This window comes from Rhipicephalus microplus, chromosome 2 (genome assembly GCF_043290135.1).
Source record: "Rhipicephalus microplus isolate Deutch F79 chromosome 2, USDA_Rmic, whole genome shotgun sequence".
NCBI classification, from domain to species: domain Eukaryota; kingdom Metazoa; phylum Arthropoda; class Arachnida; order Ixodida; family Ixodidae; genus Rhipicephalus; species Rhipicephalus microplus.
In genome coordinates this window covers 162,070,180-162,089,612 of record NC_134701.1, presented here as the reverse complement: position 1 = coordinate 162,089,612, position 19,433 = coordinate 162,070,180, and the positions used below count along the sequence as shown (strand labels likewise).

General features: G+C 43.2%; 1 protein-coding gene across 2 annotated transcripts; it reads right to left on the bottom strand.

The window, feature by feature from the left end:
• Positions 1–2,250: 2,250 nt before the first annotated feature.
• Positions 2,251–16,655, bottom strand: LOC119170620 (ER membrane protein complex subunit 2). Of its 2 annotated transcripts, none has more exons than XM_037421838.2 (8): positions 16,510–16,655; positions 15,822–15,935; positions 15,663–15,727; positions 15,489–15,574; positions 14,371–14,656; positions 9,264–9,374; positions 5,575–5,679; positions 2,251–2,412 (listed from the first exon to the last, which is right to left on the bottom strand). In XM_037421838.2, exons 1-8 carry the CDS (start codon positions 16,550–16,552, stop codon positions 2,344–2,346), a joined length of 879 nt encoding a protein of 292 aa, XP_037277735.1. In that variant the 5' UTR covers positions 16,553–16,655; the 3' UTR covers positions 2,251–2,343. The 2 variants fall into 2 exon arrangements, with proteins under 2 accessions (XP_037277735.1, XP_075743125.1); XM_075887010.1 differs by lacking the exon at positions 16,510–16,655 and adding an exon at positions 16,021–16,069.
• Between the last annotated feature and the right edge of the window lie 2,778 nt (positions 16,656–19,433).

Genomic DNA, 19,433 nt, shown 5'->3' with positions numbered 1-19,433 from the left:
CTTATGCATGTGCTATAAAGGTCTGTGTTGTGTATGAATTCAAGCAGCGTTTTATGCCATCTCTTGTTTACCGAGCCAATGTAGCCAGTTGATGATTTGATTTGTGGCGTTCAAAGTCCCAAAACCACCATATGATTATGAGAGATGCCGTAGTGAAGGGCTCCGGAAGTTTCGACACACTGGGGTTCTTTAACGTGCACCCAAATCTGAGGACACGGGCCTACAACATTTCCGCCTCCATCGGAAATGCAGCCGCCGCAGCCGGGATTCGTTTCCGCGACCTGCGGGTCAGCAGCCGAGTACCTTAGCCACTAGACCACCGCAGCGGGGCCCTGTAGCCAGTTGAAGAAAGCTTGTAACAGGAGCCAGCAGTACTGCGCTTGCAAGCTTGGAAAAGTCACTAGCACAGGGCTCATCTGTATTGTGTTATGCATCTGCCTCTGTCATTGAAAGGAAGCAGTACGCAGGCGCTTTAGAATTTTGCTCCCCTTGAAATTTGGCAGCCAGGGCCATGAATTTAACCCACACCCTCGTGATTATTAGTAACATTGCCACAGCCTCCACACCACTATGGTAGGTATTCAGCAAGTTTGTTCAATACGAGACATGATTTGCCTGAAACAGCAAAAGTAGTGCTTAACTACGATTGGTAAGTAGGCTTGTCCTAACAGTGAATTTTAGGTTTGAACTGAATTCGAAGGGAATATTGATCTTGGTTGTATATTTTAAAGCAAATTCGAATAGTATATAAAACATATTATTTTTAAAAATTGGAATATTTGTCGTGACTCAACTAACGTACACAATGTAGCTGAAAAATTAAAACAAGGCCTTCGCAAATACTATTATTTTTGCTTCAAAGGAAGTGGAAACAACTTTGAATAGTAGCCGGATTTAACTTTCAGTAGAATGCAAGTAAAATATGCTACGTTTTAAAATTTATGATACTAAGAGCATATAAGCTGCATTACATATTGATGAATTAATGTCATGGTAAATTGTTCATTTGACTTTAAAGGGGCCCTGCAACACTTTTTGAGCATGGTCAAAAAACGCTGCCAATCGCTAGTAAAGGCTCCCAAGAACACGCCAGCCAAATGTTATGGCGCAGAACGCGGCCTGGAATTCACAATAAATTATCAAAGTGAGCTAAAAATAGTTTTCTCTTAACAAAACATGAAAAATAAGCCCAGTAAGTCCATCTATCAGCCATTGGCTGATTTGAACATGGCACGCTCAGTTGTTACACAAGTCGCCGCAAGAGGCCGTCACTTGTCCACGCGTGCGTGCACGATCACGCTGAAAAAGCCGCATATTTGAAGAACAAAAAAAAAGGCAAAAAGCCTAAGTCACGAGGCGCGAGTAACGTTTTTTGTTTGCCCCTCCCTTCCCTCCCTGCTCAGCTTCCAGCGCTTTCGTCGGGACGGGAGAAAAGAGAATGTGATTGCAGCGTGTGACAAATCTTTGTAACTTCGCTCGTACTGGACGGATTCTTAAAATTTTTGCGGCATTCAATTCGTGAGGTACTACGCTTTTCCAGTGAATTAATTCCATGGTTACTCAATAAAAGTGTTTCATGGCCCCTTTGAAGTAGGTCTTCTCGCAGGTGCAGATTTCCTCTGGATAAGTGCTTTGATGGCTTTGCACCCCTTCACAGCAGTGAAGCCACCTTTACAAACAATTGCATGTGATTCACATTTATACAGGTGTACATAAGCAGGTCCTTTCACGGCCTAGCACTCCTCCTACTCAGTGAAACAATCTTTACGGGAGTTACCTGCCAATTAACATTTATTTATTCGTTCATCTCGCATACTTCAAAATTTTCCAAGATTTAAATTTGAATCAAAGTGAATTTGAATTCAGTAGTATTCATTCAAATATTCGCATAAGCCTATAAATAAGGTTACCATACTGGGCACAATTTTGCAAAGAATTACACTTCATGTGAAAGGTAGAGTTTGCATATCATGATAAGAGCTTTTTTTTTCCACAGAATTCATTTCTCTAGAAAGAGCCCATGAAGATTACATTTTCACTATTGATATTCATTATGACTACAAATATACCAATAAATTAACGATTTTCACTGTATATTTCTCCAGCGTTTCATAACAAGGTGCGTGTAAAAATGCCATCCATTCCCTTTTCCCACTAATTCATAAGTTAAGCATAATTAGTGCTAAAATATTTTTGGGGGGCCATTGCATGTGAATAAAGACTTCAGAAAATCACAAAAACACTTCTAAAGAATATATGCAAAGATTATATATAATTTTTTTCTTTCTCCGTATAAATACAAGGTTTACAAGTAAGCAGGTGTGTGGGTCACAGGAAAGGTCGTCAGTTGATTTGTAGAGTGTTCAGCATGCCTTCTAGATATTTCACTTGGGATTCTTCGCACTGTTTTTCCTGCAGATGAAAAACCAAGGACGAAACAGTGAGAGATTGCAAAAACTGTTTTTTACTGTTCATTTTAACAAAAATACTTGCAGTTAAGAGTGCTTCAAGTAAAAGTCCGAATGGAGAATAAATAACACCGGAAGCCTTATCACATTCATTTAAACATTAATTTCACTGCTTCATAAAATAGTAACAAACTGTGACAAATATCAAATTCAATAGGAAGTTCTCATAGCCAATGACTCTACTGGGATCTCCTATAAAGCAAGCTAAATAAAATAAAGTCATTAAGAGACTTCTTGTTTTAGTGTAGAATGATCATAAAAGAAAATAGTGAGTGAAAGTTTTCTACGCTATGAATTAAGAAAGACACTTGGTATACCGTAGTACCCATTCGTTAGTTGAATCGTAGCTGCAGAACACTGAGACTTGCACCATGTGCCAGCTTCAATCACATGAAGCGGTTTGAGTAGAACTGTATTTTCAATTATATGGGTCAACCGCAATTTTATCCCAAAGTGCCATATCAAGCCAGTGTATTCCTTTAGTAAATTAGAGAGAAACTGTTAGCAGAAGCATCTTGCTGGGTGACAAAAAAAAAACTGCTTACATGTTATTTCCACACATTTTCATGGAAGAATGTGTAGGCATAAATCCCCGTGGGTATGTGCTAGCAGGTATGAGCCACTCACTCATGTACAACATTGTTTCCAAGCCATAGAGGAAACAACAAGTTCATATTGCATCTCGATTGACCATAATACTGGGTGGTGTTAGCACTAAAACACTTGTGCGTTCTTCCATACAACTGTATAACTTCAGCAAATCCACAAAAATATAGAAAAAAATACGGAGACCACTCACACAGACACAAAACATAGACCTTGGGTATACATTTTAAGAATTGTATATATCTTCCATATGCCTTACATATAAATTTCAAATATTTAGCTTAAAGGGCCAGTAAACAATCCTGGGGTCCAAAAATTTTTAAAAAGAGATATATGTGCTGGTTTTCTTTTCAAACAAGCTGCCGCAAAAATTTTGCGAATATGTGCTATATTAAAGGGCCACTCACCCGACCCCATACCAAATTTTAGTTAGACAGTGGAAGTTGTTGGGTGTTCGATGAGGAACGTTTTGTTAGAAAAATTTCTCGAATCGGTTCATTATGAGCATAGTAAACAGGTTTTTTGAAGCGGCGCGAAACGATGGTGAGAGGAGAAGAGTTCGAAACCCTTGCCGCTCCTCCGCGTAGCCTTCGCACGCCAAACCTCTTCCCCACCCTCTCCGGCAACCGACCAAGAGGTGACGTGCGCATGACGTGCCCAAACAAGTCCAACCCCTAAGCATGCGAGCGGCGTTGCTTTATTTACCAGCGTTATTTTGAGGTCTTCTGCCTGTTTCTGCGGGATGGTTTGGAAACGCTGGCTTAGATGCGATAGAATAGATTAGCACAATGAGTGCGCGAACGCGTAGGAACGTTCCACGGCGGTCGTCTGCTCAATGCGCTGACCGCGGAGACACAAACGCGTGCGAAACGCCGACACATTAGCCCCGCATCTTGTTGCAATTCACGAGAAAAAAATAGAAAAAAGATGCTCGCATTCCCTTATTGCATCTCATTATTTATCTAGAGTTTTATTAATCTTTTCAGGCAACAAATTACATAAACTAAGCATGCCGTGCTAAATAATTTTCACCATGTCACATGCCACTGTTTGCAACGTCAGAGCAGAGTTGTCTATGTAGAGGACCAACGTCGCTGCATTGCCGTGTACGTAGGGCCATTCATACGCACACGTCATGCCCTCATTCTCTGGGCGCGCGCTGGCAGAAGGGAGGGGGAGCAGCGTTCATCTTGAAATTTGACCCGATTCCACAGCGCATAGCGTTGCAAATTTCGGCACACATGATCATGGACGCCTTGTCTACGCATTCCGCTTATCAGCTCAAAATTGTCAAACCTGGTGAGTGGCCACAGGGGCTACAATATCGGTCTAAGCTGGTTTCAAATTTTCGCGCGGCCTTGCCCCCCTTCTCCCTTCCATGAAGGGGACAGCGTAGCCTATCGTCGTGACTCCGCCCACTTTGGCAACGTGACACCATGTCAAGATTGACGTCATCCGCGAACTCGATCAGTTGCCACCCACTTCCACTTGCTGCGAAGCGTGGTTGTTTGTTTACCGTTTGCCGCACCAGCTGCCGGTCAACCATGTAAACGTCAAGTGCGAAGTGTCAACCACAAACGATCAGGTCCCCGACGCACGTCGCTGGATGGCCGATTTGCTTCAGCCATGCAGCGCGCAGGGCCCCATCGTGAGGTACCCGGTGCCGATGCTTCTCCGCTGCCCCGTCGCTCGATGTGTAGCCGACGACGGAGCAATGTTTTTTACCCATGTCACTCATGTCAAGGGCGAAACACGTCCGTACGTGTGCACAGGCGCTGTAGTTGAGCGAGTGTACACGTGCATGTGACATCTGCGAGGCTAGTTCTTTCACCGCAGTGCCAAGAAACAAGAGGCAGTTTTGTAGCGGTGGGTGGGGACAGGAACTGACTTTGACATCACTACTGTTTTTTCACACCTGATTTAGACCAATCGGCGAGCTGCGTGCTACATCACGTCAACGATCGCCGAGTTGATGTCACTGCACTGCATGTGCAAGGGGGTCGGTCAGGCATAGGAAAGATGCGCGGAAATAGTTTTTCGAAATAGGGCTCTGCGTGGCACGCAGCAGTGCCACGCAGAGCCCTATTCAGAAAACGTGATCACTGCGGTCTAATCTACGAATTGCCGAGCTTTTACAGTGTGTGTAAAAAAAAAGTTGGAGTTTGTTCACTGGCCCTTTAAAGATACTGTAAATCTCTGTATGCTTTGCACATATTCACAGAAGTTATCGTAATCATGCATACAGTGGTTCTGAAGTAGAAGTGACTCAGACAAAGCTGAATCATTTGCTTGATTTCATTGGCCAGGCCTAATTAAAATAACAGTAGAAAAAACACTGGAACATGAATATATAGTCAGTTTAGCCATATGTTGCAAATAGCACAGCCATGGAGTGAATTTATTATTCACTTTAAAGATGCATGGCACAGTGCAAACAGTATAAAGGGGATGGCTATGAAAATTTTTCAGAAGCTTTGCAGCATTTTTTCTTCCTACTTACTTGGTACTTTTTCGTTATTTGTTGAGATGCCCAAGCTGCGTACCGCTGGTTGTCCTTTTTCTTCTGTACAGAACTCTTTGGGTGAGAGCCAATATGACTGGCAGCCTATGAAGTACAAAATATGTCACCACGTAGCATCACCAAACAGCATCACGGAAATAATATCCAAAACCACTCCAGGTCTCTCAACACGTTCCAACATACCCACACAAAAGAAAAAAAGACCCCAGCTCCTGTCTCAAACTTCAAAAATTTACTCCTAGAACAGTTCTGCCACAACAGAAAAAAATTATTTTGTTTCTATCAGTAAATAACACTCCCACAACAATAATAACACTACGCCTGCTACAAGAACATAGGTGGTGACACAACCTTGCCTTGAAGTTCCCACGCCAGCTCACCCAGACGTATATTGTAACAGGATGGACATGAGCCTAAAAATGAATTACACTGTCTGTTTAAGAGGCAGAGACCTAAACTGGTGAGATCGAAAAGCTCTTATTGAGCCAATGTGGCTGAAATATATATTTTTTTTTAAACACTGAAATCTGTGGCATCACACTGGCAAACTGATATAGGATTCTTGGTGTGAAATAAAATTAATGTAACTTTGACCTAATGCTATTCTAGCAATAGTTAAATAACCAATTAATAATTAACAAACTTAAGAGTTCTTATGGAATAATTTATCAGTCCAAACTGATCCGTTGTTCCTCTAAGCTCCTGAAATGGTTTCCTGAAATTATATAGGCAGATAGGCAACAACTAGAGGAAATCACTTGTGCCATTGCTTAAGCAGAGCACCATGCATCATGAAGACTATGGGTCATTAAAGGGCCACTCACCAGGCCCCATACCGAATTTTATTTAGACAGTGGAAGTTGTTGGGTGTTCGATGAGGAACGTTTTGTCACAAAAATTTCTTGAACCGGTTCATTACGAGCGGAGTAAAGCGGTTCATTACGAGCGGTTACGAGCGGTTCATTACCAGCGGTTTTTTGAAGCGGCGCGAATCGAGGGTGAGAGGAGACGAGTTCGAAACCCTTGCCACTCCTCCGCGTAGCCTTTGCAAGCCAAACCTCTTCCCCACCCGCTCCGGCATCCGACCAAGAGGAGACGTTCGCATAATGTGCCCGAACAAGCCCAGCCCCCGTGCACGCGAGCGGCGTTGCTTTGTTGACCAGCGTTATTTTGTGGTCTTCTGCCTGTTTCTGCGGGATTGTTTGGAAACACTGGCTGAGACGCGGTAGAGTAAATGAGCACAATGAGTGCGCGAACACGTAGGAGCGTTCCACGGCGGTCGTCTGCTCAATGCACTAACCACGGGGACACGAACGCGTGCGAAACGCTGACACATTATCCCCGCATCTCGTTGCAATTCACGGGAAAAAAATAGAAAAAAGATGCTCGCATTCCCTTATTGCATCTCATTGTTTATCTAGAGTTTTATTAATCTTTTCAAGCAACAAATACATAAACTACTCATGTTGTGTTAAATATTTTTGCCATGTCACATGGTATACTGTTGATAACGTCAGAGCAAAGTCGTCTACGTAGAGGACCAACGTGACCGCAGTGCTGTGTACGTAGGGCCATTCCTACGCCTACGTCATGCCCTCATTCTCTACGCGTGCGCAGGTAGAGGGGAGGGCGAGCAGCTTTCATCTTGAAATTTGACTCGTTTCCACAACGCGTAGCATTGCAAATTTTGGCAGACGTAATAATGAACGCCTTGTCAACGCATTGCGCTTGTCAGCTGAAAATTGTCAAACCTGGTGAGTGGCCCTTTAAGGGGAGAGACTGCTCTTAAAAAAAGGTCTTGCATGCCAATTTTAAATATGCAATTATTTTTCTAGTGTGAAGTGTAGTTGTTAAAGTACAAAATATTTCATGTGTCTTTTGGGGAGAATAATTTTTTTCTGAACCGAGAGAGCTACAAAGTGAATGAGCTGGAATCGGAGCTTGCAACACAACAAAAATGGATGTTCGAAATCAATTTGAACAAAACATATGGTACTTTGAACGTTTGTGAGTGAGTCCATTTCAAGCTAGGATTTCACTGGTAAATGGCCCAACATACCATAACGTTTTTCCCAATGAGCTTAGAATATCCATTTTTGTGGTAGTGCAACCAGCTCTGATTCCAGGTTATTGCGATATGCTGATTTACTTTGTCACTCTCTTCGTGTAAAAAAACCTAGCTCCAAGAAGGGCTCGTGAAATATTTCGTATTTTAGATATTATGCTTTATACAAGAAAAATAATTGCACATATGAAATCAGCACACAAATATATATAAGCTAACCAAATTTCATCAAAATTAATTGAGAAATAACAGAAATAATTTAAGTGCCCTAATGTGCCCTGCTCGCCACTCTTTTTCTCCCCAGCTGCTTCACCATACACTCAGGGCTGATCTGCTCCTTCTACAGTTTTCCGTCAGCATGTAACAAAAAATACACTATACACTATGTGTTGGTCAAATTGATATTTGCACCACTAGGCACCACTACAAACCCTGCCAATCGCATTTTCTTTTCTGGTACAAACACCCAGCAGCCGATCAGATTGGTCACACAATCGGCACCCCTAGCTACCTGCTCAATCAATTTGCAAAGGCATCAAAACCATTCGAAGGCATCATTAATGCAGTGGTACCACAATTCATAAGCGGTACCACAATACAAGTAGCAAGTGATCACAGCGTAAAGGATACTCTTGCCCCTAAAAACACGTGCTATGCTGGCATTCAATCAGAACTTGCGTACACAATCCTCTGAACCAAATCTCGCTGTTTACAACGGGTGAAAAATCTGATACAGAAACAGCGACCATCAGTCAATTTATAAAAGTGCCTGCATAATACCATAAGGACACTTTTTTCCCACAGAATGAGGTTTAATAGCAGCACAAAAGCAAGGGTTTCACTGTTAGTAATAAATATAGCCAATGCTTACTTCTGACCAACTTAGTACTAGCTTTCAGTTTATTATTCTAAAATTGTGTTTATATCAAACATGTTCTCTTGCAGCATGTAATGCAGCAGCTTCAAGTGCAGCCCCTCTTCCTGCCAACAAAGTATACTGTGTCCGCTTACAGCTGCCTATGATAGACACAAACAATACCAATGTCACATGACCCCCTTTGATCACTGTCAGTCATGATTTAGATTAGGCTTGATCAGGGTTAATTGCTACGGCAGGGCACTTTTTAATCAGAATCAGGTTCATTTCTGATCAAAACATCCACAATTTGTCATCTACCTCGATGTGTTAGGATATTCCAAAAACAAGAAAAGTAAGCATAGCTCAATGAAAACCTGAAATCGAAGTAATATCTAAAACAATGCATACTTTACAAATTCGCATTTATAGATGCAGCCCCATGTGGTTCTGACAGTAGCAGACGATAGGCAGACAATAACTTGTTTTGTAATGCAATGTAATGTAATGATCAGCAATGACCAACTCAATAACCTTTAAAGGGATTTATAGCACCATTTTTACAGCATATGAGACACATTCGACAAATACTTACAGAATGCTCTGGACAATTGACAACTGTTGAGCCAGGGCTCAACCAAACTCTATCTGGATACTAAATCGCTGCAGCCATCATCAATTGTAATTGAGATGTTCAATCCAGATTTGGCCCAATTAAAAGTGACAAGGGTATAAAACACACGTCACCAGGAAAAGTCCGTAAAGTGCCCGGATGTTGTTTGGATTCAGCTTGACTGCTTGTGCAAAGTAAGATCTCGCCAACTCCATAGTCTCCACGTTTCCTATCGTGTACTGAATCTGTGAGGAAAGGAAACCAATGAATTTCAAGCTGGAGTTTCTTAACATTAGAGCAGAACAGTTTCAAAAACTACAAGCATACCTCTAGCATTAGCAGCCAACCAATGAGAGGCATCAGTATCTCAATACATAAGAAAGCACATTTATCATGATTTTCTTTTGCTCTATGCTTCTCAAAGAATAGTCAATCCTGGCAAACTTTATGCAACAGTGCGTACCCATCAACAATAATTTCACTCACTGACCTACAGTACACCTACAAAACTGTCGTATGCATAGCACTGTGACCTAGTGGCAGAAGTTTCATAAATATAGCAGAACTTGAAAATAATCATTGCAAAATCAGGCACGAGTGCTTGCAACAAAAGAGATGAGAGTAACCTGCAGCTGACATGTCAAGCAAAATTTATCCCTACAAGATTCACACACAGGGCACATCAACACAGAATTGCAAAGCTACTAGTTTCTGCACGTAAACTCGGCTCATCTGTGTAAGCAGCGATAAACCACTGATAGTTTTTCTATGTCACTATCAGAGAACTGCTATGACAAAGCCCTGATACAATTGAAAAACCACAAGTTAACGCATGTAAAATCAGCTCTTCTGTATTGACAGTAGTCAACACTGACAACTGCACCAACTTGCTATCACAAGATTACATTATCAAAAGACATACATGATTGCAACACTCGAAAAATTTGATGCAACCTTGTAGAAACAGTGCAAAAACTTTCAAGCTGCAGCAAACAAGAAGTCAATACAGCGATGGAAGTGACATATTACTTTTTGGAGCAGATTCTGTAGCAGAGAAAATGGTGCTTTGGAGCATTAAGTCTCTTTGGAGCAGAAAAAAATGCTATAGATCAGGATTGCTATTGGTGTTTTCAGAGCAGATGCGTGTTCCTGAAGTCTAAAACATCACTTAAGCATCTAATAAATATTTATACTTATTATCGTCATCAGCTGTCATTCGATGCTGGCGTTTATGATTTTACAGCGTTTGAAGTGCACCAAAGCGGCAGAGCTTCATCGCGTTCCATTGGTTCGGCAGGGTGAAGCAGCAACACGGCGCCTACTCTCTGTGTCGCTCGGATGCACCAAGAATATCTCCTGAGGGTGACTTTTCTCAACGATTGTCGTTGCAGTCATCATGTGAAGGTGAATTCTGAATATGCGCGCCTGTGTTTCGTCTACAGTGTGCACATCTGTGATTTACCGCCCACTAAAGCCATGAAATCAGCGTTGCCACATGTGCTTGGGTGGGTGTGTTTCTTTGGTGTCTCAAGATCTTAGTGATCATCTGCGATATGCGCTGTGTTGTGCGCCCATATGAGTGATGTAAGTCCAGGCGAGGTGTGAGAAAAAAGTAACGAGAGAACCTGCTAACGTTGATTGATTGATTGATTTGTGGGGTTTAACGTTCCAAAACCACCATATGATTACGAGAGACGCCGTAGTGGAGGGCTCCGGAAATTTTGACCACCTGGGGTTCTTTAACGTGCACCCAAATCTGAGCACACGGGCCTCGACATTTCCGCCTCCATCGGAAATGCAGCCGCCGCAGCCGGGATTTGAACCCGCGACCTGCGGGTCAGCAGCCGAGTACCTTAGCCACTAGACCACCGCGGCGGGGCGAACCTGCTAACGTGACACAGTATGAGAGTAAGCAAACCAGGTGGGGAGAATATGCATTTGTCTATGCATTGTAAAGAGAATTGTGATAATTGGCTCTCTCTCTCTCTCTCTGTGTATGTGTGCATGTGCGTATGTGTCAGTGTGTGTGTACATGTGTGTGTGCGTGTGTGATTATTTTGACACGTGCCGATCGGTACAGCTGCATCATTTTAATAGAATTTATTGCCATCGGCTTAAAATTACATGCCAGATTGAAGTGTCAGTTGCGTAGCGCTTTTTTCGCGCTCGATGCACGAACGCCTTGCATGAATAAATGAATAACACCGTGTGAGGTTCCTCAAACCGGGAAATGACGCGAGCTATGTAATACTGCTGCATCGATCGTGATTGAAGCAGCGATTATAATCAATCACAATCAGTTATATCATTCGAGATCATTACTGACGTGACGCCGCTAAAACATTTACTGAGCGAAAAAAATGAGAAAGATGTGGTTTTTAAGGCATTGTATCATCCTTAACAATATTTTATTAGGAAGCCTCACTTGTTTATACATATTTTTTTTTTATTTTGCCTGCATTGCGTGCATGTAATACGCATAGAGATAACTTGTTTACACTAAGTTAGAGTACCATGAAAGAAAAGATGGATGCATTGCACTACCCTGTGAAAGGAAAGTATGGCACGCAGTTCACTCGCATTTCCTGTAGAGAGAAAACTCTCTTGCCTGCACAGACACACCTTCGCACAAACATATTCATTGAATGTAGTGGCCCCTGTTTCAGCAAAACTTGGCCCCGCTTCGAAAAAGTTGAATATTCAGGGGCAGACGGGGCAACATAGCCACACCATGGGGTGCAAGTTGTTGTTGAAGCAAAAAAAAAAAACAATTCACCTACAGCTTTTAGTCACTGCCACTTTAGCCGCGCACATCGCTTTGGCATTAACTTAACAACAATGCATGCAATGACCCCCACTGTTAAACATAATGTGCACTATGCGCTTTTAGTATTTCGATTAAACAAGACTTTGAATGAAACATTGGCGTTTACCTTAAACACGATGACAAGCACGGTGACGCGAGACGCGCATTTGATATTTACGGCAGCACAAGAATCAAAATTCACAAAGTCAATCTCAGATCACTTTTCCATTTTTCGCTTTGAGTCACAGTTGCCATAGTTACATAAGACAGTGAAGAAACCTGGCAGCAAAAAATGTTGTAAAAAAATTGCAAATGACCAGATGAAATGTGATTAATACCCCTGCTTCATTTTGTGAAACCGTGAAAGAACGATTCCCTAAATTTAAACATTAAGTTAAATATGGCACTGTTTGTTTAGAACAATCATAGGTACTGCGCCGAAACATCGTCTTCGAGAGATGCATATTGCTTGTTCGTGAACTACAAGATGAGCATAGTGAGGGGGTGCAATTTAAACAACAGATATATTGCTAAGCTGACGCGAAAGTCCGTGTCTTCTCAAATTTATTTATCGAGCCTCAGATTCTCGATTTAAATGCCAATAAAATATTTTTAGATAAAGGGTTGTGAGCGTGAACAAAGGGCCACTGTTTGAGAACTACTTCCTTTGTAGAGCGGAGGCTTGAAAAATAAGGGCAGTGAGGCCTCGTGGATGGAGCTTATATTTATTCTTAGGTTGCCACCGACTATAGCAAATATTGTACTTTGGAGCAGCATGAAGCAGCATTTCTCTTTTTGAGCAATTGGAGCATCACTTCCATCACTGTTATTAAAACAAAAACAAGCCCTGTCTGAAAAGCCAGATGACCGTGAATAACCTTCTTGAACCTTCTTCGAAATTGAACCTTCTTTGAAAACCTCCACGTCTCTGCCCCATAAATAATTCCTATGATAGGGAGTAAAAAACTACCATTCGTAATTTTATAATGCCTCCACTTCATTTTCATTCCTCTAGTAACCACCTAGTACAATGTGCAAGCCAACAGCATTGCTAATCGAAAGCTTGCTTTTAATCTACGCTGAATGTTTTTGGTGCCTTGTGAAGGATTTGACAGCATTGATCAACGGTGTTTGTACTGTCACTGCTTTTCTGTAACAAGTGTGGAAACCCAGTCGGGGGCATTATTCGCTCCGTCAACATGTATTTCATGAAAAAATAAGCATTATCGTCATTATCAGCCCGACTACGGCCACTGCAAGGAAAAGGCCTCTCACGCTTCACCATAAGCCTCGGTCCTTTGCTAGCTGTGGCTATGTCATCTGAAGGGGATCTGCCCTATGAACGGCTGGCACAGAAGCCCAGCTAATATTCCAGCCGCACACAGTCTTACCGCGCACAATTTATGTCCCTTTCCTCGTAGCTGGAGTTGTCGTAGCTACTATGGGTTCGGGCGAATAAGGCAATAGGCTGGCTCAACAAAACAACGCTTTACTGCTACATTAGCAATGACACGTAAAAGTCGCATAGAGGGACTGTCCGCTCTATGGAAATAACAAAGGGTATGCTTACACCTTTCATTGTCGCCTTGGCTCACAGGGAAATCCGGGCGTTGTGCTTTGTATGGTGGTTGGCGCGAGAGAAAGCGTTTCCCCGTCGGCACGCTCGTTTTCTCCAACAGTCCCGGTTCCCTCTTTCGAACAAGGGTTGGTTCCCTCGCCGAGGGAGGGTAACCAGTTTCATGAGCCGGGGACCGTGTGCGTCAGCTACGGGGGCGAACGGCCCTTTGAAAGAGGCTTGTCTCTATCGCAAAGGAAGTGACGTGTACCCGTGGCTATGCTGCCACGCTGCCATAAAAGGAAAGGAAGCATGGGAGCGAGTGCTTCCCCACACATCCCCACAAACTTTTCAATCTCATCTGCTCAGCTTTCACCCCCCTAGTTGTCAACTTGCTTTCTCTCGGAATCCAGTTTGTTACTCTTAATGGCCATCAGTTATCTTGCCTTTGTGATAAATGTGCAGCCCTCATCTATTCTCTATGTTTGCTAAGATGTCCTTAACCTTAAAACCTGCTTATTCTTTAACCTACTCTGCTATTTGCTTGTCCCATAAGGTTACACCTATCATTTTTTTTTTCCAAGGTTCCCCAAGTCGTTCTCAATGTAAGTTGAACCTTCTTCGAAAGCCTCCACGTCTCTGCCCCATAAATAATCCCCATGATAGGGAGTAATAAACTACCATTCGTAATTTTATAATGCCTCCACTCCATTTTGATTCCTCTAGTTACTTCAATCTCATGGTTTGGATTTGCAGTCACCATCTGTTACAAGTGGACGTATTCCTTTACCACTTCCACTTCTTCACCAGCTATCGAAGCATACAAGTGAGCTAGTGAAAAAACTTCGTGATAGACTGCTAAAGGGCAAAGTTGGTGTACCTCTGCGTAGCGCTGGTAGTAGAGGTGGTTGTGCGGGTTGCACAGGATGAGCTCCTCGAGACAGAAGGCGGCACGGGCGAGGTCTTGTTCCCGTAGGTACAGGCTGCACAGCTGCAACCAGGCCTCCTGGTCTCCCATGAAGCGGCGCAGGTAGTCGCTCAGCTCTTTTACCGCTTCCCCGACCATCTGCTGCGACAGCAGTACCGCCACTCGCCGCTTGTGCACCGCAGCGTTTGCCTCGTCCTGAGCCAGCAGGGCCTCGTACTGCGCAAACGCCTCGTCGTACCTGCGTAGCAACAAAAGGGGTAGCCAGTGTTGCAGCACCAAAAGGTAGATACATGCCAAGGTTTAGAATTTGATGAAAACTGATCTGGTGAGAAGAAATCATGATTGAAGAAATGTACGCTCTCCAAGCAAAATCATACAATCTAGAACTAACACGATAAATCGGACACGGGATTCAGTCTCTAAGGCATACGCAAGCATGTTTCGGCAGATATATAATAAAGGCCACCATGCATTCATTTTTTCAAAACAAGGCACGCATACTGGGCGCCTGAAATGTCGATTTCGTTCTGCGTTTTCTTTTATTTGGCGAGTGCGTATATTTTCAAACCATGCCAGAGTTGCATCACCAGTTACATGCACAAGTGCCCGTTGACTTTCACATTTGTAACAATACCTGCCACAATGGTCTAGTGGTTGTGGTGCTTGAGTTCTGATCCAAATATTGCGGTATCGAATTCCAGCTGCGGTGGCCGCATTTTTGATGGAGGTAAAAGTGATTGAGGACGTTGTACTCAAGATTTGGGTGCACACTAAAAGACCCCTGGTGGTCCGAGATTTCCAGGACCCTCTACTACAGTGCCCTTCATAATCATATTGTGGTTCTGGGATGTTAAACCTTAACTATTTGTAAGATTGATGCAGATGACAAATGATAGCACATGCCCCTTTTTTTTTTTTGCCTAAGCACACACTTATTTTAGAGATACATTGCAAGTTTCATGATGACTAGTTTCATGATGACGAAGAGAAAGACCTGCACCCCTTCTCCCCCTTCCCCCCCACTATAGGATTCGAAGCGTCTGAACACAAATGTTCTTAGAACCACTGACTTTTCAAGTGCTTCCAGCTGCATCGCTTCCAGCTTCTTTACTCGTAAGCTCCCAGGAAACTCTTCGTCCAGTTTTTTCAGGCACTCCTGCGGAAGAGTTTCATATTTCATTATTAAACCAAAGCGTAACAAACAGGTGAGCTTGCGCCGTAGAAAACGAAAAGTTCCCACCCACCTTTGCGAGCCGCATTTCGTGGCAGTCTAGAGCCGCTATGCACACTTGTTCGTAGACGATCCATTCTGGAACGGACGCACTCGGGCAATTAAAGCCTCGACGTCAATCAGCGACGTATCTGCGCTTGCAACAAGCAACTCACTCGCAGTTAAGACTCACTTTCGTCTCCCAGTTTCTTGATATTCTTGGCGACCACGCTGTGCCACAGCTCGACTGTCTCTTCCGACCTTCGGTCGTTCTCCTCCCTCCACTGCCGCAACGTTTCCCGTGCATCTGTAAAGAGTGACGCTCGACGGTCAGAAAAAGAACGTGCGGCATTGCAAGCAAGCTATATTTACTGGCGTGGTTTTCTACTTACTTTCCACTTTATCTGCAAAAGGAGCGCGAAACATTACACGCGCGCTCGTCCAACACGAACGCGGTTCGATCTGCGTACTTTATTCGCGCAGTTTTATTTATGTCGTGAAATGCGAGTCAATCAAGCCGAAACCTGTGCTCGCTTATGCTTGGTACACGATCTCCTCTGTCCAACTATATAGATAAAAAAACATCATGATGCAGGCAGCAAGCAACGATAACGTTCAGGCGACGTTTCAAGCGACATTTTTCATGTTACGTAACCATATTTTCCCAGCAGCTGCTGCACCAGGAAAAGGAAACAAGCGAGTTTTCGAGCACAAGAGTCGGGCTGTGCGGCACAGCACAAACACTCGTACTGTAGTAACTTTGCAGTCACTTATTATCAAATAATTACACTTCTCAGCCAGATTGCCGGTGATTCGAATGCGGTAACGAACGCTGGTTAATAGAAAGGAGAAGGTGCTACTGTACTAGCGTCAATACAGACCTTCCCAGCTCATACGCTGCAAGTCGATGATGCCGGCAGCCATTTTTAGTAAATACAGAGAGAGAGATGGAGAAAAGATATACAAGAGTGACGGAGTAGAGTGACCTGGATGAATAGATTAATATGAATGAACCATTACATCGGGCGGCGGCTATTGCCATCTAGCCGTATTACTTAGTAAACCAAAAGTTAGGTTATCTTTTTTTTTTCTTTTAAATAGTGAAGTTGAGGACTGGTACTTTGCAGTAAAGGGTTTATTTTCACTCATGCTTTGATTTTAGCCACCAATCAGATAACCTCCTTTTAGTTAATTCTACCCGCTTAAGGTCTATTTTGCCCTCCCTGTCCCTTAACCCCAGTGCTTTGAAAAACTCTGCGCCATCATCCTGAACTATAGGGTGAAGCCCTTTACAGAACATTACCAAGTGTTCAGCAGATTCCTCCTCCTATTCACACGCACTGCATACCGTGTCTACCCCTTCGTATTTGGCCCGATAAGTCTTGGTCCTGGTTTCAACAGTAGAGAACTACCCCGAGTATTATCATAGATCCTTTCCTTGGCAATTTCCTGCTTAAAGGTTCAATAGATCTCTAGTGCGGACTTCTTAGTCGTGCCAATTCTCCACATGTCAGCCTCCGTTTCCTTCACTTTCTTATTAACCGATAGTTCTTCTTGGTTTGGCCACCTGCTGTTTTTTTAAGTATTTACCAGTCAATTTCCTAGTTCGCTTCCTCCATTTTGTATCGACATTCTTCATGTACAAGTAGCTGAAAACCTTCCTAGCCCAACGCTCCTCCCCCATTTCTCTCAATCGCTTCTTAAATTTTATCTTGATGCTAGCTGAATTCCCTGCCCTCGAATGATGTCCATCCCATATCACCTTGTACTCCCTGATTTGGTGCACATGTATTGCCGTGAGCTCCTAAAGCAAGCCTATCTATTCCTCGTTGCTTAATTTAATTCTAATCTTGCTTGAGCCTCTCGATCTCATGCACAAGACTGCATTGCCGAAAGTCAGACCAGGAACCATACCTTTCCAAATTCCTCTCACCACATCATGCATATCTGTTGTAATTCCACAGTGCCCTATTTTTCATCACCGCTGCATTCCTGTTTCCTTCAGTCGTTACGTATATTTCGTGTTCTCCTAGGTACTCGGTCCCATTGCTTATCCGTGCATACGCCCTGATATATATATTTATTCGTTATCGTGACCTCATGCATCGTAAGCTCACTACCTTCATTATCATTAAAAAACATGACAATTGGTTTTTCCTGACTACACCTCAAATCATCTTATCTACCTCACTACAGCAGATGTCCATCAATCTCTGCAAATCTTCTTTGTTGTCAGCCATTAGCACTATATAATCTGCATACATCAATGCCGGTAGTGACTGTTCAATGAGTTTTCCTTGTTTGCTGAAAGAGAGGTTGAAGCCAAGTCCACTCCCCTCTAATTTTGCCTGTATTCCTGTTCTTCCTCCCCCGCCGCGGTGGTCTAGTGACTAAGGTACTCGGCTGCTGACCCGTAGGTCATGGGTTCGAATCCCGGCTGCGGCGGCTACATTTCTGATGGAGGCGGAAATGTTGTAGGGCCGTGTGCCCAGATTTAAGTGCACGTTAAAGAACCCCAAGAGGTCGAAATTTCCGGAGCCCTTCACTACGACGTCACTCATAATCATGGTGGTTTTGGGACGTTAAACCCCACATATCAATCAAATATGTTTTTCCCATTTTATAACAACCTTGTTTCTTTTATAGATGTAAGTCAAAAGATTAGTGACTCCATATCTTCCACATGTATAGCGTGTCCAGTATTCTCCACAAGTCCTCTTGAACTACGCCATCGTACGCTCCCTTGATTTCCAAAAATGCTAGCCACAGTGGCCTGTGTTCCTTTTCTGTTATTTCGATTCACTTTGTCAGTGAGAACAGATTGTCTTCCAACCTCCTGTGTTTCTGAAACCCACTCTGCAGTTCCCCCAGAACCCCCTCGTCCTTTATTCATGCCTGCAGTCTTACCTTTACAATCTGCATCGTCAGCCTGTATAGCACTGATGTCACTGTTATAAGACAGTAGTTGTTTATGTCAGCTTTGTCCCCCTTTCATTTATAGGTCATGCTGATCCTGCTAAGTTTCAATCCATCGGGGACTTCACCATCGATTGTTGTTTTGCTCGCTGCCTCTCTCAAAGTCTGCTTAGACTTGTGACCTAATGTCTTTATCAGCATAATTGGAATGCCATCTGGGCCTGTTGATGTACTACTAGGAAACCTCGTCTCACCCCTTTCCCACTCTCGTTGCGAAAATGGAGCCACTGCGCGGCTTGATCCATCCTTGTCCAATAAGGTGCACAATGCACTTCTTCGTTGAAATTTTTCTGTCACCCTTGTTCTTACATATTCGATAGCTTCATCCCCGTCTAGCCTAACACCTTGAGCTTAAGTTATAAACATCTGCTCTAGGCTTGTCTCATTTATTAGGAAGTTCAGATGGTTCCAAAATTTTGCAGCTGCCTTTCCTTTTTATGTACTTCTGCCAGCCACTGAGCCCCCTTTCTTCTAATCTTTTCATTAATCAGAAGGGATATGCTTCCCTTCTACAGCTTAGAAATGTGTCCCATTTTCTTTTAACATCATCTGTCGGTTCACCCCGCTGCTTAGCATGTCTGTGTTCTCTAGAGGCTTCCTGACGTTTTGCTATGGCTCTCTTAGCTTCCTCATCCCACGAACTCTTGGGTTTGCGTCTTCTTTTCCGGGGTGACTTGTCACGTGCCTTAGCGAGCTCTAGCCCAAACAGTCTAATTAGATTTGTGTATGTCCACACATTTTTATTATCCTTAGTGATTACTTTCTCAATTTGTTTAGTAGCAATTTCTATTTGCTTTTCTGAATGAAAATTTTCCTGTAGTTGCTCATC

Bases quoted from the DNA above. Each gene is read 5' to 3' on its own strand.
- LOC119170620 (XM_037421838.2), bottom strand. From the start codon at position 16,552: ATGGCTGCCGGCATCATCGACTTGCAGCGTATGAGCTGGGAAG. The intron at 15,936-16,509 runs GTCTGTATTGAC...CACTCTTTACAG, and splicing joins GCAGCGTATGAGCTGGGAAG to ATGCACGGGAAACGTTGCGG. The intron at 14,657-15,488 runs GTCAGTGGTTCT...GTTGCTACGCAG, and splicing joins CAGCTGGAAGCACTTGAAAA to GTACGACGAGGCGTTTGCGC.